Source organism: Tasmannia lanceolata, unplaced genomic scaffold, assembly GCF_043159265.1.
Source record: "Tasmannia lanceolata isolate RefF3 unplaced genomic scaffold, GAP_Taslan_0.1 ptg000006l, whole genome shotgun sequence".
Lineage (NCBI taxonomy): Eukaryota > Viridiplantae > Streptophyta > Magnoliopsida > Canellales > Winteraceae > Tasmannia > Tasmannia lanceolata.
This window is the reverse complement of record NW_027518683.1, coordinates 26,819,692-26,842,839: the sequence shown is the minus strand read 5'-3', so window position 1 is coordinate 26,842,839 and position 23,148 is coordinate 26,819,692. Positions and strand designations below refer to the sequence as shown.

The window sequence follows — 23,148 nt, the reverse complement described above, 5'->3', positions numbered from 1 at the left end:
ATCCTAACCCTCTATAGATCGGAGGGTTAGGATCAACCTATGGAAATGATTTTTGGGGCCCAACCTATTTAGGCCGTGGCCCATCTAATGGACGGTTTGGATCATCCTGTAGTGCAGGCCATAGCCATACCATACTTTTAAATTTTTAATAAAGTGAGGAGTGCCCGCATCAAAATACAGTAGTGCTGATAACTTTGGGTTTGGCAGTGGCTTTTGGCTACGTTAGCACTACCATGTTTTAATATTGCATAACTAAGTGATTTTTCAAAAGTACAGTGGAGCCCACTTGATAGGATGATCCAAACCATTCATTTGGTTTGGACTTTGGACTTTGGAACTTTGGATCATCCTTAGAAGTTGCCCCACTGTCCTTTTTGAAACCTTTTTGAAAAAAACTATACTTGGCTAAATAGGGGGCTGATGGATGACCTTGTTAGTGGCACTAAAGGTGTTGCAAATTGATATTCCTTAGATGAGATGTGAATTTTGATTCCAAAAGTGTTTACTGATTCAAAATTGCATTTAGGCCCAATTAATTTTAGAATTTGAGAATTGAGTTTGAGTTCAAAATTGAATATTATTTAGATTGAATGAGCTGATTGTAGCATTGTGCAAAAATATTTTTATCAAATATTGTTTATGATTGAATGTGCTGAATTGTTGATTTTTTGTCTCCGACTCAAATTGAATGTGCTGAATTGCTGATTGTAACATTGTAGTTGTACAAACTCAATTTCTCTCTGACTTACGGTGGGCCTATCTTATTAGCCTATCTTTTGAGCTAATAAGATATTGTTTATCATTTGTCATTCGATAATAGTACGAGACTACATAACGAGCCTATGTGGGGCCTTTACGAGTGATGGCGAGCGGAATGGCTGAAGTCTCCAACAATGGCTTACTGGCATGGATCAATGGGTTGCATCAAGTGGAAGGAGTTAATCTTGGCACGGTGGGCCTCTGCAGCTTACGCAATATTGCCACTGTCTGTGTTGATTGGGGTTTGATTCGTGCCGCAATCAGTTGTTGGGATCCAAATTTGCATGTGTTTCATTTTGGAATGCAAGAGCTTTGTCCGACTCATGAAGATATTTGCATGATGCTCCGCATTTCTCCTGATGGTCCCATGTTCAAGCCTTCCTTAAAGGAAGGCTATGATAAGGCATTGAGCCGTCTGATTGGCGTGCCACATAAGTCCCTAGGTCACTACCGTCAGGCAAGTAGTATCTTCGTGCATAAGCTAGTACAAGTCTTTTCACCAAGTAGAGAACTGGATATGGAGTATCGTCATTGCCGTGAAAATGCATTAGCATTATGTGCTTATCCAATGTTTCTCTTTCCGGGCCGATCAGAGTCATCAGACTTGATTCCATTATATTTTGTAGACTTGGTTGATCAAGTTCGCCAAGGTGCAAATCTAGCTCCTACTGTCTTAGCGGAACTTTTTGATAGCCTAGATAGTGCTCGCCGATCTACTGGATCTGACTTCTTGGGAAGTTCCGTCATTCTATTATGTAAGTATTGGATGGTTTATTAAAAATGCTTGAATGATGTACTTGGTTATGGATAATTATTGTTTCTAACTTTTTTTTATTTAGGTTTGGCTAGTGGAGAGATTACGAATTTTGGCTCCACCACCTTTGCCAAGACGAGCCTGGACGAGGAGTTTTAATACTCGGGAGGTGTTGGTTTCATTCGATGATCACGACAGTTGGGCTATATGGATTAAGGGTCGCGAAAGTAAGGACATTGAGTGGACTCTCCCATGGGCTCCCATTTCCTCTGCAGTCCTCGAGACTTCTGGTCAGAAGTGCGTTCGGATAATGGGTTTCCAGAGCACTTCCTTTTACTTGCCTCTTCGGATCCTCCGACAGTACTTTGGAGCCCAACATCACATAGCGATGATGGATGTTTCGGTACCAGACTTCATTCGCCCTCAATCCTTGAAGAAGAGGACAGTGAATGCGATTGATAGAGACTAGAATCGGCGAACCATCGTTGTCGTTCAGAACAACCCCACCCCTGGAGAGGTAAACAACTATTTTTGGGAATGGTATGGGACTGGTGAGGCAAGTGGTGCTCCTGAGTCAAGTGCTGCTTCTATGAGCGGTGCTTTTGAATTAGTTGATTTTATGACTGGTGAGGCACAGTCAAGTGCTGCTTCTATGACTGGTGAGGCAAGGGGGTGATTTATTTGTATTTTGATGATGTATTTTGCTGAACGGGTATCAGATCTATGTAATAGTTAATTAGTTGATTACTATTTTGTATTCTCAAATAGGGCTTATGTAATGGTAGTTGGATATAAATCCAATGGATTCGACACTGCGCCACGGGAAATCCAACCCTGACCCTACCCCTGCAAAATAGTGAATACCCTTGGGAATTCCCACGTAAGACGGTCTGTTGGATATAAATCCAATGAATTCGACACTGCGCCACGGGAAACCCAACCCTCACCCTACCCCTGCAAAATAGTGAATACCCTTGGGAATTCCCACGTAAGACGGTCTGTTGGATATAAATTCAAGGGATTCGACACTGTGCCACGGGAAACCCAACCCTCACCCTACTCCTGGAAAATAGTGAATACCCTTGGGAATTCCCACGTAAGACGGTCTGTTGGATATAAATCCAATGGATTCGACACTGCGCCACTGGAAACCCAACCCTGACCCTACCCCTGCAAAATAGTGAATACCCTCGGGAATTCCCACGTAAGACGGTCTGTTGGATATAAATCCAATAGATTCGACACTGGGCCACGGGAAACCCAACCCTCACCCTACCCCTGCAAAATAGTGAATACCCTCGGGAATTCCCACTTAAGACGGTCTGTTGGATATAAATCCAATGGATTCGACACTGCGCCACAGGAAACCCAACCCTCACCCTACCCCTGCAAAATAGTGAATACCCTCGGGAATTCCCATGGAAACCCAACCCTAAGCCTACCGCTGCATACCCTTCCATGCATGCATGTAAGACACTCACAGTAGAAAATATCTATCATACTATTCAAATATTTTACAATTTGATTTTGTCAGAGGCAATTGAGGAAAGATGGACGAGACTGTCGACCAAGAATTTCAAGGCCAAGGTGTAGGTGATGATGACATAGTTTTTGAAGGGGACTTAGAATTCAACTATGATGAAGAATATGTGGAAGAAGATTATGACGAGGACATAGTGTTGGGTCCGAACACAAGGTCAGCGACAGTTTTATGGTCACACGTAGTCAAAGGAAAGAAAGCTAGCGAAGGACATGGGGGAACCAAAAAGTGGAAATGTAAGCATTGTAAGAAGGTTTACACTGGGACTTATACAAGGGTGCACGCACACCTTGTGAAAGCACCAAGAGGTCAAGGTCAAGGAATAGCATTTTGCAGTGCAGCTGCAAAAGACAAACAATTACAAGAGCACATCAGAAGCCAAGTCCAAAGAGCAGAGAATTTACCTGGGAGACTGCCACTGAAGAAATCACGGTTAGACATGCTTGGCAAGTCTTCCAGCTCCGGTGCAACTTCTTCAAGTAAGATTGGTGAATGGGCAAGTCTTTTAGAGCAAAGGATAGAGACGATGTTGATCATAAAGCGCTGCGATTTTTGGCCGCCAATGGGATTCCCTTTAACGTCCTCCGATCTCCATATTTTCAAGAGATGATAACTGTCGCCAATTTTGTGCCTGGACACAAGTTGCCTTCTTATGAGAAAGCAAGAACAACTTTATTGGACCATGAGAAAGAGAATGTAACAAAAGATCTAGGTGTTGTGAGAGAAAAATGGCCTGAACATGGGCTTTCTATTGTCTCTGATGGATGGACAAACGTGAAGAACAAAGCCCTGATTAATGTACTGGCATCGAATATGTTCGGTTCAATGTTTCTCTATGCGCACGACTTATCTGCCGTGGAGAAATCAGGGAAAAACATTGCAAAGTATTTGTTGGATGCCATTGAAGAAGTAGGGCCTTTTAATGTTGTGCAAGTGCTGACAGATAATGCAGCCAATTGCAAGCTTGCTAGGACAGAGGTTAATAAAGTTTATCCCCACATATTTTGGTCTCCTTGTGTGGTTCACACATTAAATCTGATATTCAAAGACTTGACCAAGCATAAACACCTAGGTTGGATTGGAGAGACTTACTGTTCCTACAAGGATGTCGTCAAATATATTACCAATCATTCGCAGGCTCTTGCTATATTTAGAAGCAATTCGAAGTTTGAGTTGCTGAAAGTTGCGAAGACTAGATTTGCAACTCATTATACTACACTTAAGAGAGTTCTTGATGTAAGGGAGGCGTTGCAGATGACAGTATTAACAGATGCTTGGAAAGATTGGTTGAATGCTTGCACCGACAAAGTGATGATAGAGAGGGGCAAGATGACAACTACTTGTGTAGTCTCTGATGAATTTTGGACGAACATAAAATTGGCATTATTAATTACGAAGCCCGTCTATAAAATGATTAAGTTCACTGACCAGGAAGGCTGTCTGATACTAGAAGTGTACGAAGGCATGGACAATATGTTAGGACAAATAAAAGATAACTTGAAAGATGTGCCTGACATGTACAATCATATTCATGGTATTGTGGTGGGACGATGGGGGAAGATGAATGTTCGAATGCATGCCTTGGCTATGTACTCACTCCAAAATATTATGACCCTGCATATCTTAATATTCCAGCACCAGGCGGTGGTAAACGAGTCACCCCAGGTATGTAATTGTTTCTCATATTGTGAATTTTCATAATGTAATTGTATTTATCTTCATTTATGTTATCGACTGATCGATTATTCAATTTTATTTTCAGATAAAGACCCTGAAATCATGGATGCTGTATATGAAGCCATTATGGATCTCTTCCCTGATGATGAGATGAGTGGTACGATTAGACGTCAGTTATATGATTTCATAGGAAGCGTTGGAAGGTTTTCCAGTAAATTTGCCAGGGAGGATGCGAAAGATCCCAATGTGTGTGTGACCAAATGGTCGAACTTTCATGGAAGTCATGTACCAGAGTTACAGTCAGTGGCCATCAAAATTCTCTCACAGCCTATCAGCACATCTTCTGCAGAGAGAGTATGGAGCACGTATAGCTTCATTCACAATGTAAAGCGTAATCGCTTAAATTCACATTGTGCTGATACTCTTGTGTACATCCACTCAAATCTTCGACTCCTATCCAGGTTTAAGTTTGTTTCGTTTTTGCATGCAATAATTGTTTTTTATTATTTATGTCATATTATTTATTTAATTTCGAATCTATTATTTAGATTTAATGCGGCTGCATACAAAGAAGGACCAAATAGAAAATGGGACATCAACCCAGAGCTCCCACTTATGGATGACTCCTCTATCTGAATGGAGAATATGTGATGGCAGGATCTCGATGATGATTTCCTTAGACCTTCTATATTTCGTGCGTCATCTCAATCATTACTTTCAAGTCCTTCACTCACTATTCGGGACTTAGATGACAATGACGAAGCTGGAGGATCTGGGACTCCAAGAGTGGCCGGTAGCTCGGAACTTGAAATTGGACGACCATCTAACACTCAAGGTTGTATTACTAGTTTCCTGGGGCGTGGAGAACGTACAAGGGGAGGTACAAAATCTTTAACACTTGCAATTTCCCAGTGAAGATATTAGTCTTATAAATATTAATTCATTTATTTAAACTTTTCCTTTACAGAAAATGTAGAAGGAAGAGGACGAGATGATCATGTTTATGCGAAGGGAAAGAGAAAAGCCTAACTTTATTTCTTTTTATTTGAAAATACTGGAGAAATTCTGTAATAATTTTGATATTTCGCTTTTTGGAAACTGAATTTTTTGTTTAATGGTGGAGTCCGGGCCTCCTGGCTCCTGAATGAAAAACTGTTATAATTTCAGTATTTGGAGAATCATGTTTATGTTTAATGGTGTACAGTTGAATGCTTAGATTTTGATTTTCAGGTATTTTTCCTTAAATTTTATCTTTTATTAATTTTTTATCGCTCTCCGACGACTCTCCGGAGAATCCGGGGCGAATCTCCGACGACTCCCCGGCGAAAAATCGAATCCCGCTCCCACCATCCCCGGAACCTTCGAATCCCGCTTTCGATTCCCGAATCGAATCCCGATTTCGAATCCCGCCCTGGCAACCTTGGAATTTTCTTCATTGAAATTCTGAATTCAACACTATTTTGCGGTGGATTCCTCTTGAAATCATGCGAGCAAGTGTATTCCAGATCTGAGATTGTTTTATCAATGGAACCAACTTCAGATCAGAGAATTTAGCTTTAAATTCACTCAAATCTCTAAATAAGATCAGATCTGGTACAAATTCAGAATGTTCTCCATGGAAATTCTTAGTTTCAACCATACATTCAAGTGAAATATCTACAATCTGTTAGCAGGGTTGTAACCCCCGGGCAACATCGCTATGCGCAACAGAACTAGAAATTGAGTAAAACAAAATTTTCTTCAATTTTGCCCTTTAGCCGAGGAATTCTAGGGTCTAAATGATCTGATGGTAATTTAAATAAGAACATAAGATACAAAAATACCTTTGTGGCTCTCCGTAATAACAGCCTTTGCTTGATCTACTCCTCGAACGGCCACGAACAATCCGATCGCCGCGGACCCGCAAGTTGAACCGATGGATTCCTTCAAATTGAGTGAAGGGAAGTTCAACAACCTTTGTTCTTTGATATGTATTGATCAAGATCATTACCTTGAATAAGAATTTGAATTTTCTTTGATGGAGCTTTAGGTTTGAAAAACTAGAAGATAGAGAGAGAAAACTTGAGAGGACTTTCTCGGATGTTTTTCTAAGGAGGAAGCACGAATTTCCAGCCTTGGTTAGCCTCCCAAAATGTGCTATGATGGTTTATATAGAATTGGTTTCCAAATTTTAAAAATTCTTAAAGTTTCTCTCACAATTTGACTCAAATTGGGAAAACTAGTTAACTAGAGTTTGGATATTGGAAACCAACACAAAGTGGATAGAGAGAGAAAACTTGAGAGGATAAGAAAGAGATAGTCTTGGATATTTTTCTAAGGAGAAAGCACGAATTTCCAACCTTGATAAGCCTCCCAAACATGCTATGATGGTTTATATAGAGTTGGTTTCCAACTTCTAAAACTTCATAAAGTTTCTCTCACAATTTGACTCAAATTGGGAAAACTAGTTAACTAGAGTTTGGATATTGGAAACCAACACAAAGTGGGAACCTGTGGAGGTTTCCAACTAGCATTGGGCATGTTCCCAACCTTGGAAAAACATGGTTTGCTCCCAAGGGGGCATTTTTGCATGTGGGGCCCACCCTGATACAGGTGCATTCCCACTACAAAGTTGTTGACCGATTTGCAAGCCCATTTTTTTACTATTAGATGGAATAATCTGGAAAAGTTATAAACTAGGAAGTTGTAGCCCTTTAAAAGTTGTTTAAAGTGAGTATTTACACACTCAATTTGGCCAAGTCGTTAGTGAGATATAGTTGTTTTAGTAGATTATGTTTGTTAGCTCTTATAAACACTTGTTATTTAATTCTCAAATTATAAAAACTTAATTCCCCCCATCCAATGGGATAAAAGCTCCATCCATATTTTTCATAATTCTCAAAATACCCCTTAGTTAACAATTATTTGGGTATTCCAAATGCACCCTACGATATGTATGCACCAGAAGTACTATGTAAATCTTTTCCCTCACATCAAATTTTCTTAGCTATTGTGGACGTGTGTCTGTCAAGCCCCGAACTCTAATACTACAGCCACACTAAGCAAATGTATCCAAACTAGTCCGTCCATGCAATCTACTAAATGCGGGACCCTTATCCAAATGATATAAATTGGTCATTCAAGTTGTTAGTGGGATTGTTGCAGAGATCAGACGGTCGATCCTGCAGAATAGCCTCACTAACTCCTGTCCACAGGCTATTCTAGTGTGATCCTGTTCGGTGGGCGATCCCATCGTCGCACCCACTCTTCTTGCATAGGGTCCACTACCCCAAGGGCGATGGCACTTGAAAGGGAAGGGGGACAATTGCCCCCCTTAATTTTTTGGGAAAAAAAATATAGCTTTATTTTTTTAATATTTTTTTTACTTACCCCTTTTTTTAAAAAATATGCCCCCCTTTCCAATCATCCCTAAGATAGAAAATAAGTATAAAATTTTAATTTTTCCATTTTTATATCCCTTCCTTCTAAAATATGCCCCCCTTTACTATAATATTGCTTTCATTTGTTTGGAGAAAAAAAATTACTATAATTTTTGCCCCCCTTGTGCAAAATTTCTGGCATCGCCTCTGCACTACCCAAGTGACTGAGATAAACCACTCACGATATGTGCATGTAGGCAAGACTGGTGCTGGTTGTGTACAGGAGGAGACGTCCAATTTCGGCGCTAACCAGGAAACTTAAAGGTCTGCAAAGAACCGGGATACCATATCTCCCTACTCCCTACGATCTGTGAATCCTTGAGCATGGTATTCCTACTTTGCTACCTAAGAACGAATATGTGTCGGATAACGAGAACATCACACATATTCAATCTGATAATACCCAATAGGGGTCAGGAAATATTTCCTTTATTAATATTATTGTGACAAGATATACGAATTGTACTAGCTTTTAGGGTACTAACTCTAACACAATCTGGGGATTTGAGGTCTTTTATTATGTGAACTGGTTCTCACCTATGGATACGTTCAGCACATAACCCATGGGTTTGACTACATTTCAATCTCTGATTCTGCCATGGCTTCGTTCTTGTTTTCTCATACGTTTTCATATTGCAATGAATTTGAATTGTTCCTTGATAATTATTAGTATGAATCCATTTTTTAATTACGCTTTGGGTAGTATTTGAACGATTCAATGAAATGAATGCTTTCATTTTAAAAAAAAATCCTTGAAGTTTTTGAATTCTAGAACTGGAAATGAGAGAGATTTATGGACAAACTGTTTCTCTAGAGAAGTCGCACAGCCCCTTCTAGAGGCCGCACGACCTAAATCTGGGATCATAGAAGTCACACATCTCTACGAATTCAACCAAAAATTTCAGGTGTGGGAATCTCTCCATTCTTGCTTGATTTTCATTCTTGTATGCTCATATTTCATTGAATTCAACATCCAAAAAGTTTGATCAAGACATTTAATCAAAATCCTCAATTCATTATTAGAGACCAGTTTTAAAATAGGCGAGGTTTCCAACCTTGTAACCAGATATCGAACCTCCTTTTCGTTCCGCAGACTATGCAGAGATCATCTTTAGGTCTTGGAGCCTTCTCTCCGGTGGTGATTCTGATTTTGCCGATTAGATTTCATGAAGAATAGGTTATTCTATTCATTGTGAAATCTAATTGATGCAAAACCCCTTTTTCAAAAACAGTATCAACTTGCAAAGAAATTAGAGGCCAGAGAAGCACTAAGCAAACACCACTCATGGTGAGAACTACTGGTGGTGGAGCCTACAAATATAAAAAACAAGAGTACCATAGAAGTAGAAATATGGCATAAAACCAATATTACTTGGCAATCACAATAATGTTTAGGAGAGCTTCAAGCGAATGATAAATAACTAAATATATGTTTAAATTAAACAAGATAAAGACAAAGGCAAGAACATGATGACAACATAGATCTAACATACAACAAGCAATTCTCAAAAGACAAGACCTGTATGGCAACCACATCATGATAGAACGACCGCATGGAGGGCTTCCCGGAAACATCCTTTCTGAAATGGAGGAAAAAGTTGGAAATGAATAAGAAAGGTGTGAAATCAAACAATAAAATAATTACACATGATATAAGTAAAGCATGCTTTTAATGTATGCAATAAACTATTATATGAATATCACCCCCGTCATTCATTCTATGAAATCTGAAAGCACCATTATGCTACGGTCTTCTCAGTTGCCCTTCCAAGGGTTTTGGAAGTTTTCAGAAACTATAGGCATCCCTAGGAGATTTACGATGAAAAATTAACATCTCCAACCCCATGCAAAAAATTCTATAGAGCTAGATTATTTTACCAGAAACTCAACTTCATGGGAAGAAGATTTTAGAGTGGGTAAAACTCTTCATAGCAGAGCAATATTTAGGAAAAAAACTAAAGGTGCCATAAAAAATACTCGTCAAGAAAAAAAGCAGCATCTGCAAGACACTTGACAGTAGCACCCTTGGGCAAAAGTTCTCGAAAATCATCACAGTGAATGAGAGTTGCCAATCCTCCAGCAGAGCATCCCGAAAGAAGAGCCTGTAAAACAATCAAACATATTGGAAAAGAACTGGAACATGATATTCTTATTTGCTAAAGTAGAATAACATTATAATATATATCATGCACTTCAAGTACGTATCAATTCAGATATGTACATGCATAGTGATAGAGTAAAGATTATAAACAAGTATTAAATCTAATTATTGAACACTGAAAGAAACTGAACCCCATATATTCGATTGATGAAAGCTTGGTTGGTTCTGCGTGATAAGCCCCCACATTGAATACAACATAACATATAGGGTTTGATGGTTAAAGTGCAGATCTGGAACCAAAGTGGCAGAAGGGCAATAGAAAGGGAACACCATGTATATAGTAACCTAACATTTAGTTTTCATGAACAATGGATAATGCTACGTTCAATTTTCATGAATAATGGATAATGCTTTCTCCTAGCTAAGAAAATTATTGTGAGGTTTATAGCAAACAAAATACAGCAATGTTTGCAGTCTACCCATCTTGGCATCATCAAGCAAAGACAGGAAATTTACTTATGTAACAAGTCAAGCCAGTCAATCTCCATAGTGGCATATCCTTTTAATGAAACTAATTAAATATGATGAAGATAATACGACTAGCGCATGAAAAAGAACACAAAGATATTGAGATCAATTTCCTTCTTTAAAAGAGGATTTATTAAGTTTTGGGAACTTTACACTTCCGGCTATGTTATGCATCAATTACAATACTTATAAAGAAAAATACGTATGATTATTCATCAAAAGCAATTATAAGTAAAACAATTTACAAATAGGAAACAAATTTGAAATTAGATATCCATTTTAATTGTGTATATTTTGTAGATGCTTCTATCAACAGTCCTTGTCGAAGTGGGGCACAGGTTTGTCAAAAAAATTTGAAACATGAACTATTATAAGAATCCTTCAAGAAGGAAGATGCTTCGAGCTGTAGATAATCTTAATATTTGAACTCTTAGCAAGAGTCCTCCCAAAAGATGGGCTCTTATATTTGTAGAACATCTCAGATTCTGATCTCCTACAGGAATCCTCCTGGTGGAAGGACACAGAGTCAAAGAAATTATTGAATCTAAGGGTGCAACTTGGGCGGGCTCAACCCGAACCCGACGGGTTCAACCCGGGAAAAAGTCGGGTTGGGTTGAGTTCGGTATAACCGAATAACCGAACCGAACCGAATTGGTTTGGTCGGTTCGGTTCGGTTTTTTTCCTTTTTCGGTTCGGTTTCGGTTTTTTTTTTTTTTGGAAATTCGGTTATTCGGGTTCGGTTATCACAACAAAAAAAAAAAATTTTGGTTAACCGAATAACCGAAATTATGATAAAAACCATTATTTTTTCAAAAAAAAGTGCTATATGGGCACTCCATAGGATGATCAAAACCGTCCATTTGATTGATCACAACTTAATTAGGTTGTGCTCAGAAAATCATTTCGATAGGATGATCCTAGCCCTCCGATCCAAACCGAGATTTTGCTTTTTTCCCTCTCTTTCTCCCACTATTCGGTTATTCGGTTATAACCGAATAACCGAATTTTTAATCGGTTCGATTTCGGTTCGGTTTTTAGAAATTTCGGTTCGATTTCGGTTATCGAAATTTGATAACCGAAATTATTTCGGTCTATTCGGTTCGGTTATAACCGAAACGAACACCACTAGGTTCGGGTTCGGGTTGAGTTTTCTCAACCCGGGTTGAGTTCGGGTCGGGGTCGGGTTCGGGTTGGCTAATATGGCTTTGCTCATTCTTATCAGAGATTGGGTTCACATCGACGTCCCCAGCACAATTATATTGTGACAATAGAGCGGCAATTCATATTGCAACGAATCCAGTGTTTCATGAACGAACAAAGCATATTAAAGCTGATTGTCACTTCATTCGTCATCAAATTCAGAGTGTTGAGATTTGCACAGTATTTACCCGATCTGCAGATCAACTTGCAGATATGTTTACCAAACCATTGGGATGTGCAAAATTGAAAGATTCTTGTAACAAGCTTGGAATGTATGATATATACATTCCAACTTGAGGGGGAGTGTTAAATGTACTGACGCCCAATTAGGGGCATTTTTGTCTTCCAAATATATATATATATATATAGAGGAAACTGTTGGTGAGCTTAACTAATGGTGAGCTAGCTTGCCCAATCACATGGGGGCCCACTTTGTTAGGATGATCCAAACCATTCATTTGAAAGTCCCTTACATAGATGGGGGGTGTACCAAAAATCAGCTCCATAGGATCATCCTAACCCCTCCATTTGTGGAGGACAAAAATGGACAGACACAAATCTGCCCCATTTTTGTCCTCCACAAATGGAGGGGTTAGGATGATCCTATGGAGCTGATTTTTGGTACACCCCCCATCTATGTAAGGGACTTTCAAATGAATGGTTTGGATCATCCTAACAAAGTGGCCCCCCATGTGATTGGGCAAGCTAGCTCACCATAAGTTTGGTGAGCTCACCAACAGTTTCCTTATATATATTACGTATGGGGGGAGAAGGCTCACGGCATTGACTCTCTCCCACATACGATTCTGTCAAAGCCTCTTGTTCCCATCTTCTTTCTCTCCTAAATCTAACGTCTAACAGATTTCATATTCAATGCAAACAAAATCCTCTGTCATATTTACTCAGAATAAACCAAAAGAAACAATGTTTTAGTTACAAGAGCGAGACCTGTCTAGCATTTGCCAATCCAACTGAAAGCAGCTCATCCATAATTGCCTCCCAGATAAGTTGCCCTTTGAAGAAGAGAGTTGTCCCATTCTATGCCATCAGAATACAGACAAAAGTAATTCAAACCACTAGTATCTCTCAAATGAAATGGGAAGTATCACAAACAGTTAGTGAATAATAAATGTCAAGTAAAGCAAGGAGTGCAATGAATGTCAGATCAGAGCAACCTGAGCTTCATTCTCCATGTTCCCAGCTAAAGATGCACCATCACAGTAACGTATCTTCACTTTGTTCCAGTTAAAGAAATCTGAGAACAGTTGTCAGAAATCCTTAACAAGAGCAAAATCATTAAAAAGGTAGAAAGCAAGAAATTAATCAAAATCAAGCACTTCATAGACCTGGATACCTCTTAATAAAACCAAATCGGTTGTTACAGAATTAGAAATTTAAAGGAAAACAGAAACGGTCAGAGATAAATTACTTAGCCAAATTACTGCTATTTCTTTCTTTTATTTCCCTTTTTCTTCCATTTTACGATACTCTACCTATGATATAGAGTTTATGCCATCATCCAAGTTCCACGTCATTCACGAAAGCACAAAATCGTGGAGTACAAGCTTAATCCAAGACATTCCAAGTGGCTATCTTACTTGCAAGAATTCCCATTCACTTTGAAGCACAAAATTGGGAAGTATCATTCAGTGGTTGATGCACTTAGCCAAAAGAGTGTTTTATTAATGCACTACACACTGGATCTAAATACTTAAAAAGAACTTTACAAGGAAGATGCTTATTTATTCAAGAAATATGCTGAAGCACAAAATAGAGAACATAAGGCTTTATCTATACAAATTGGGTATCTGTAAGCCCAATGGTTCCCACCTTGGCAATTCCCATCTTATTTTGATGATTCTAATACACAAGTGATTTATAATCACTAATGTGTTTGATTGTCTAAGTTGTAGATCATAATTGCGTAAAGACAAGATTGCTTGGATTGAGGCCAAAGAAGCTCGCATTGAACCGCTTATGAAGGCCAAAGACATCGGAGATCCAAGACAATTGAAGACTTGAAGAATCCATTGAAGATCAAAGTCATATTAGAATGTATAAGATCCAATCTTAGTTTTTAGATCTTAAGAGGCATAATTAAGTTAATCTCACACTCCCTAAATGTATAAGAGATTGTCCTTGTGGTGTTCCAACACCTTGAAACCCTCATAGCAATCCCAACTTGGTTGAGAATTGGAAGCCCAGGAAACAGAATTAAAAATCTGCTTGACATAGGCTTCTCGGAACTCCGAGAGAATTCTCGGAGCTCTGAGCTCGGAACTCCGAGACATTCCTCGGAGCTCCGAGAAATGGTCCAGTAGCCTTTTTTTCAATTCTATTTGTATTCCCGGAACTCCGAGATTTTTTCTCGGAACTCCGAGAACACTATAACGGTCGGATTTTTAGCCGTTGGGGATTTTCTAAGAATTACAACAATGCCACTGAACGGTCATATTTTGGTTTTCTTATAAATATGGGTATTCCTAACATACCAAATATCAATCCTAACACTCTTAAACTTTACTTGAACATTCAAAGAGTGAATCAAAGCTTATTTATGCCTCTCATCTTCTAAGATTAGGATTTGGATCATAGGCTCCATTTGTACATCTTCTACAAAGTTGTAAACCCTTGTGAGGGAGTTTTTGTTCTTCCCTTCTTATTCAAGAACTTTGTATCGGGCGAGTGTTCGGAGAAGCGTAGCCCACTCTCCGTGGTGAAGATCGCCACCAACGTTAAAGGCGGTTGGAATTATAATCGGCATTGATCTTCGCCGAAGTTAAGAAGATCACTAGTGAAGCCATCAACGGGTTTGGTTGGTGGAGTGGAGTAGGCCTCGCGTTTTGAGGACCGAACCACTTTAAATCTCGGGTGCACTCTCTCTTAAACTCTTGCTCTTTATTTGCATTTGCACCTCTAGATTTAACTTGTGTGCTTGAATTTCATCTTGATCTCTTAATCTTCTAAATTTGGGTTTGAGTTTTAAAAAGGTTAAAACTTGTTAGCAACCTAAATTTCACCTCCTCATTAGTTGCCAATTCGGGACCACCCTTGGAATTTCAGTATCTCTTCTTGAGAACTCAATTATGTGTACCGAAAAGTTTACTTTGAGAAAAAATTACCATTGAGTTGCACAGTGATAGTCTTGTGTGACATTTTGAGCCAGACAAAACAATGGCTTTAGTTTTTAAAAAAACTTTTGGCTCAAAATGTGTCATGACATTGGGCGATTTGTGGAAAGATGCCAAATTTAGCAAACCGCCAAAGGGCAAAAGAAAAAATATCAGTCTTTACATGCCTCTACTCATTCCTTTTTAAAAAAAAATTGCCTCTACTCATTCAATGGGATATGGCTCTATCAAAGATTGAGTTTGCATACATTTCAGCTGTAAACTGATCTCCTGGAAAAAGTTATTTTGAAGTTATATATGGCAGAAATCCGACATAAGAGCTAGGTTTGGTACCTCTACGAAATTTCGAAAAGGTTAGTGAAGATAAAGAAATTACGGCGGAAAATATTGGAGCCATACATGAACAAATGCACAGTTAGAAGAAAGCAATACCATGTACAAAGCCAAAGCTGATCAACACTGCCGACGAAAGAAACAATTCCCAGTTGGTGCCTAAAACAAGCTAAAGCCAAAGAAGATTGACCATGCAAAGTTCTGAAGAAGATCCAATGACAATGCCTGTAAGATTGACTTACCAAGCGTTGTGGAAATTTCGAATGCTGCCAACGTTGCTGATATCTCAAAGACGAATTTATTTGAACCGGAAGGGAATGATGCATCTCAAAATATTGACATTAACACCCAAGCATGAAAAGGGTGTTCTTTACCAATTTTGTCTTGAAAGCATAAGTGTATTTAGGACAGAAGGCTAAGAGGAGTTAAATGGTACTAGAAAAGTTGTGGAGGGCATTTTGGTTATTAACAAGGCAAAAAAAGAACCCCCATCTTTCTAATATTTTCCTTCACCTTTTCCGGTGGTCTACCATAACTCAACCAAATTTTAGGAGGCATTTTGGAGTTTTATTTTTTATTTTTATTTTTACTTTTCCCATTTGTCAATTATTCTTTCAAGCTTTGAGCTTTTATCTAGGTGTTATTTCTTTTTTTCTTTTTCAAAGTAAAACTACATCTATATAAGGAGAGCAAAGTACACACCAGGTTAAAACCATTTTTGGAACATTTTGAAGATAAAAATAATTGAAGCCGTTAAAGCTTGATTTGGAGTGAAAACATGGTGGATTCCTCTACGTCTTCAAATATTTCGGGTACTATTAATCAGATTTTCAGTTTATATTGTTTATCCCTTGATTCCCTTCTCATTCTATTTTCATTTTTTGGAATTGTTATAACCGAACTTGGGGTTCCAATCCTTGGATCTCCTTTATCTGTGTCACATGCATGGTTTTAAATTTGGACCGAAATTCGAAATTTTGGTCTTCGGTCAAGACTGAAACTAAAATGTACCGCAATCGAAATCTCCGAAATTTGCTGAAATTTCTATAAAATGCTTATTTTTTAATTTTTTACCGAATTTCGGCCGAAATTTCGACCCAGAAACTGAGCTTTCATGTCTTTGTACCGAATTTCGGCCGAAATTTCGGTTTCGGCTGAGTCCAAAACCGAAACAGAAATTTAAATCCATGGTCACATGCACAGCTAGAAAAAAAACGTGGATTAAGAAAATCATTGTTTGACATTGGGGTATCTGTGTGGTGAGAATGTTTTATGATTATAAGAAGTAACTTGCATTTCCATCAATCCAGTATTTCATGAAAGGAAAAAGAACACAAACACCTCCAGACAGTCAAACTTGTCAAAGACCCTGGGATCCATATCAAAAAATGAAAAATGGACATGTATTTCAGGACAATTTTATACACCAAAATCTACGCACACCAAAACTCAGGTAGGCTGGCATACCATGCATAACAAAGCAAGTCATGCATCTATTAAAATCAATAGGTACCAGTGAATCCATAGAAACGAGATTAACATGTGTAAGTAATAAATGATTAGAAGTGAAAATACTGACCATTTCCATGTCCAAAGATACCGATTGAATCTTAACTAGTACTTCTAAGGGCCATGTCACCATAGGAGGGATTTTTCCTTCATTCCATCAATGGGCTAATCATCATTAAGCACTCACTAAGAACAAAGAGCTAGGTCAAACCCAAAGTTGTGTTCCAACAATTGGTCATAAGAACATTCATGGTGATTTAAGTATGGAGCATTGTAATTAGTCGAATGTGATTAGTTGCAGGACCACGCAGGTTCAGCAAATTAAGTCTTCATATGAGCATGTAACATTCTTTTCTTTTACCATTTGACTATGCCAAATTATTTGGATCCCTATATCTAGCCAAATTAGTTGTAACTGTCAATCAAGTCCTCAGAAGACCAATATATAGTGTACTTCCCTAGAATAGAATCATATGAAAAACTAGAATAGCATCATTTGAAGAACTGAGATTCAAACATAGAAAGGCACATTTCATCAGTAGGTTTCCAGAGGCCCCATTGCAAATAAAAGTATGAAAAAGATAAGAGACTAAACAAAATCTAATCTAAGCCATATGTGGGAACAGAAAAATCTATACCAGGATTTTGTGATTTTCCATCGCTTAAAATGCCAGAAAAGGAAACTTGGTGATCCATATGATCTGATGATCCTAACGCGGTTACTTTGCGGGAAGAACATGATGCTAATGTATCACACCAACCACCACCCTACAACGTTTACAGGAATAATTTAAAGTGAGACCTACTGCAAAAATCATGCATTAACAATTCCATCATCTGTCCTAATGTAACAAGCAACACCATACATTTTTTGAAGAGGTTTGGAAAGGGTAATCAGACATGCCTAACCATCCTCAATGACTTCAGAGTAAATTTACCTCAAATGATGAATCTGAGCAAATCATCAAAATCGGAAAAAACAAGTGGGCCAGACATCTACACAACGGACTCAAAACTATAGCTACAAAATGCACGAGTACCAAGATCAGGTATCGCAGTGGCCTCAATTACAATAAATATGGAATAATTTGGAAACAAAACCACAATGTCCATATCTGTCATCAAGGATCAGAAAATATCAATTAAATTTCTTTTCAAAAACATCTGAAGAAGATATTGTAAGTTTTTACAACAGCTCATTCATATTCTATTAAATATATAACAATGAAATTGTACATGGAAAGTTGTGCCATCTGCACCTCCATCTCCATTAATAGGTTCGCAGTTTGCTATGTTTTTTATTTGTTCTTCATTGAAACTAATATTGGATCAAGCAATCCAAAGTGACGTTATTTGTGCTCCATGATCCGAGGATCAACAGATTGCGAAGGAACGCCCACGATTATCTTTCCCATCACTCAAATGAAACCATTGCCACATCAACTCATGGTGGTACACATGTACAAATTACTTTCTGGGTGACCAACCTTAGCAGGCTTCAGGTGAGGTTGTGGTCTTTGTAAAACTATAACAAGAAAAAGTATGAAACAATGACCAAGATGTTCCACAATAAATACCTTCTCAAAAAAAAACAAAAAAAAAAAAGATGTTCCACAATAAAATGAAAACATTAAAATCCATATGGCTAGTTTTTTAGGAAGAAAAAGTGAAATTTGTTGGCATTCCACATGGTATACCCTGGCATTAACAACACCGCTTGTACAAATGAGTAATAATCTGTTTGATAGGTACAAATTAATAACAATTTTAATGGTCGAATGATCGAAAGTCATGAGAGGTGTAAATGAAGTCCACAATTTATTGAAGAATAAGAAGTTAATGGAGCTAAAATGTAAAAGGGGTCACCTCTATGTGGAGAAGCCAACTGTTTGAGCCAGATCCAAATCCCTTCTGAAGATGGTATCCAGGGGGGCTTCCATCTAAACAAACTACAAGCAAAACAAAATTCATAATGCACTTGCTTTTTGGCTATATGATTTCATGTTTTTACTGATAAGACTTGTGTGGTTTTGAATGATAAAATTGTGCAGGCCTGTACATTCCGTATGTCTTAACATGTAAGTGCACAAGTTGACTTTCATCTACAATCTTGTACGCACACTGGGGTACTTGCATTTAGAAACTTCAAACACTAGTCTGATTGCAAATATGCTTATATACATGTGTGTTGTGTACAGAGGTATATTGTGAATAATGAAAGGTATGAGGTTAGTGTGAGCACATTGTATGATATTGCACATCAATTTTTGTCGGGGAATGTAAATATCACCACTACTTTCCATTAGTTTGAGGATATTATGATGTATAAACACACTGTTCCTTTTCAATCAGAAATCCATACTAACAAATTTTCCATTTTGCTATGAGTAAGTTGTAAAAAGTGAGAGAATGAAGAGCATAAACTATGAAAATAAGTTTAGGGCCTTAAAATACCTTGGATTATCAAGAAAAAGGAAATAAGACATGGTTTACGGTCTACATCATAAACCATGGGATTCATAATACATTTTATCCATATGTGATGGTGATACAGTGATCAGTTCAAAAACTGAAATCCTTGTTGGCCCTAGATGGCAACCCAAAGTGGGGGATGTATAGGGTTTAAAACATTTTGCCAAATACAAAACGCGGAAGCTTAAAAACAATAATGGCAATTAAAACTCAAGCACAACGGAAGATAAAAAATCACAAGTGCAATAAAATGTAAAGGAGACAAGAAACAGTGCACCGGAGATTTTTAAGTGGTTCGGTCCAAACCAAGGACCTACTCCACTCCACCAAGAACTCTTGATGGCTTCACTAGTCTGATTCCCTTAACGGAGGGGAATCAACCCAAATACACTGAGGATAGCCCTACGTCCTAGGCACTCGCTCTATGCAGATGGCTATGCGTCTCCACCAACACTTACCCTTTTTACAATGATTGAAGAAAAGAAAAAATCCCACACAAGGGTTTACAAACTTGAAGAAGATGTACAAATAAAGCCTATAATCCAAATCCTTAATCTAGAGGTTGAGAGGCACAAAAATAAGCTTGAAACACTCTTAGGGTGTTCCAATAATATTTTAGAGTGTAAGGATTATATTTTGTGAAGTTTAGAACCCATATAAATAGGAAAAGCCCAAATATGACCGTTACAGGGGCATAGTCGTAATTCTGCGAAATTCTCAACGGCTATATTTTTTTTGCCTTCAGACCATTCTCGGAGTTCCGAGAGAATTTCTCAGAGTTCCGAGAAAATTTTCGGAGTTCCGAGAAAACATCCAGGGATTGAATATTTGATCCCTAGACCATTTCTCGGAGCTCCGAGGACATTCTCAACGTTCCGAGAAGCCTATTTTCAGCAGATTTTTCAGATTTTGTGCTGATTTGATTTTGGCCTTTTGGACTTCCTATTCACACATAGATGGGATTGTCGTGAGGGTTCCAAAGTCTTAGAACACCACAAGGGCAATCACTTTACCATTATAAGTCTATTTAGGGGTGTGCGATTTACTCCATTTTATGCTTCTCAAAACCTAAACTAGGATTGGATTTATACAATCTAAAAAGACTTAAATTAAAACGATCTTCACTTTGCACCGCTTCAAGTCTTCTTGCGTCTTGGATCACGTCTTTGACCTTCCGAATGTGGTCCAATGAGAGCTTCTTGGCCTTGATCCAAGCAACCTTGATATCAAACTATCATGATCTACAACTAAGACATTTAAACACATTAGTAAAATAAAATCAATTGTGTTTTAGAATCATCAAAAGAAGATAGGAATGCCAATGCCAAGGTGGGAACCATTGGGCTTACAAAAACAGTCCTAGAAAAAAAAACTTCATTGTATTATATAACACTTTAGGGATGAAATTACAGTATATAGAACAAAGAAATCTGAATTTGGTACCATAAATTTGATCAACAAAGATCTTGTTGACGAGGCGCTGGTATGTGGCTCGCGCATTATTGATGCCGAAGGGCATGACTTCGTAAAAGAAGAGCCCTCGGTCAGTGATGAATGAAATTTTGGGGATGTCAGGACCGTACATTTGAATATGGTTGTACCCGGAGAAGGCGTCCATGAAGCTTAGCATCTCGTATCCTGTAGTGGCGTCGATGAGATGATTATTCGGGAGAGTGGGTAACAATCTTTCGGACAAGCTTTGTTGAGGTCGGTGAAGTCGATGCAAATCCGTCATTTCCCGTTTGATTTCTTTCACCATCACAACGTTGGGAGCCACTCAGGGTACCAGATCTTCCGACTAAACCCGGTACTGAGGAGTTCATCTACCTCCTCCTTGATATGTCGTTGTCGTTCGGTGGCGAAGTTACGCTTCTTTTGTTTGATGGGTTTGAAGTTCGAGTCCACATTTAACTTGTGAACCGCAATATCAACGAGAATGCCCTGCATATCGGAGGGTCACCAAGCCGAAGATGTCTGCATTAGTTTTTAAGAAAACGACAAGGTCGGATCGAGCCTTACCTGACAGAAGCGATCCTATTTGGACCGTCTGATCTTCTGAATCGGGGAAGAGAGGGATTTTGGTGAGTTCTTCGACCTGTTCTCCTCGAGTGGTCTCCATTCTGGGATCGATACCGCCTATAGAGAAGGGTTCTTTGGCGGCTTTTTTCTTTTGAGTAGGCTAGCATAGCAGATGCGGGCCTTTTTTGGTTGCCCCGGATCTCTCCAACCCCATGCTTCGTCGGGAACTTTACTTTTAGATGGGGAGTGGATACCACTGCCCCCAGTTCGTTTAGGGCAGGCCTTCTGATGATTGCATTGTAAGTGAATGGTACCCGTACCACTAGGAAAGTCTGCATGATGGTCCTCTGGGCTGGGTAGGTACCGAACGTTACTTGTATGTCAATCTTTCCTCGTACCTTGATTTCTCCCCCTGAGAAACTGCAAATGGACCAGTCAACCGACTCGAGTCGGTCTTTTCCAATATGCATCTGATCGAAGGCGCTTTGGTGGAGTACCTGTGTCTACAAGGATTCGGCCGACATTGAAGTTGGCGATGGCCAAACAAACCACTATGGCGTCATCATGTGGGCGTTGGAAATCTTTGTAATCTTCTTCGGTGAAGGTTATGGCCAAATCATTCCTTGGTTCCGATCGTTGTTTTTTCGCCAGAGTTTCCACGGAGTTTATTTGTCTGGCATAGAACGCCCGGCCTTCTTCGGTTGGTCCTCCCGATGCGAGATCTCCGTAGATGGGGTCTATATTTCCAGCAATTTTGGGTGCCTCCAACCTTCTGTCTGGTGATCTTTGACAGATGCTTTCTGCTTTGTGATGTTCGGGTGAGCGGCGGCGACTGGGTGAATGAGGCCACTCTAAAGACTGATGGACCTCGGATTTTGGTTGTTGATGGCTCCTTGGCGGGTTTTGGAGATATCAATCGATCCGACCGAGTCCCGAAAGTCTTTTGATCTCATTCTTGAGGTGGTGTCAACTGTCAGTTGTAGTGATAATGGCAATATTTGCCGACGTTACGCTTTCGGCCGATACTCTTCATTTTTGCAGGCCATTGTATCGGTTCTTTGTTCCTGATTTCGTACAGAATATTGGACATTGTAGTGTTTAGGGGAGTGTAATTGAGTCTGTCAAACGATGGGGTCGGAGCTCTGTTGTTCGGTCGGTCAACATGTCGGGCCTGTTTGTGGGTTTAACTAGGCCGTGACTCATCCTTGCATTTTTCTCCCACCAGAGCGAGTTCTAATTCCCTCTCCATGGCAAATTACTCTTCGTTATTGATGTATCGGTCGGTGGTGGTCATGAACTCCTGAAGATCCCGAGGCGGGTTGACGTTCAGGGAGACTTTCATGTCTCGGTCCCGAATGGCGTGTCAGAGAGCGGCTCGGACCATGTCGAAATTCGGCTCTTTGATTTGGTGAAGTTCCGATCGAAAGCGATTGATGAACCTCCGAAGAGTTTCATCACGCCCTTGCTTAAGGGCTAAGAGAGTGTCGGCTGGTTTCTGGTGGGGCCGACTGTTAACGAAAGAGGTGGCAAACTCCTTACCGAGTTCATGGAACGTCTCGATAGAGTTCGGCTTCAGTCGGTTGTACCAATTACTTGCATCTTTCTTCGGGTAGGCGGAGAAGGCTTTGCACATCACAGCGTCCAACGCATTCCGGAGTACCATTGCCCGTCAGTAAGTCCAGGGGAATTCCAATGGGTCGGTCGCT

At 39.2% G+C, this 23,148-nt stretch overlaps 1 protein-coding gene across 2 annotated transcripts in view; it reads right to left on the bottom strand.

Moving 5' to 3' along the window:
- The window catches only part of LOC143880173 (pectin acetylesterase 5-like), a 49,172-nt gene that overhangs the window by 16,001 nt on the left and 10,023 nt on the right, over window positions 1-23,148 (bottom strand). For both annotated transcript variants that reach the window (XM_077382963.1, XM_077382962.1), the window contains exons 2-7: window positions 18,818-18,900; window positions 17,590-17,719; window positions 13,154-13,233; window positions 12,927-13,016; window positions 10,127-10,251; window positions 9,669-9,729 (exon numbers count right to left, since the gene is read on the bottom strand). In XM_077382963.1, coding sequence (XP_077239078.1) covers window positions 9,669-9,729; window positions 10,127-10,251; window positions 12,927-13,016; window positions 13,154-13,233; window positions 17,590-17,719; window positions 18,818-18,900 — 569 coding nt within the window. The remainder of the gene's footprint in view (window positions 1-9,668; window positions 9,730-10,126; window positions 10,252-12,926; window positions 13,017-13,153; window positions 13,234-17,589; window positions 17,720-18,817; window positions 18,901-23,148) is intronic.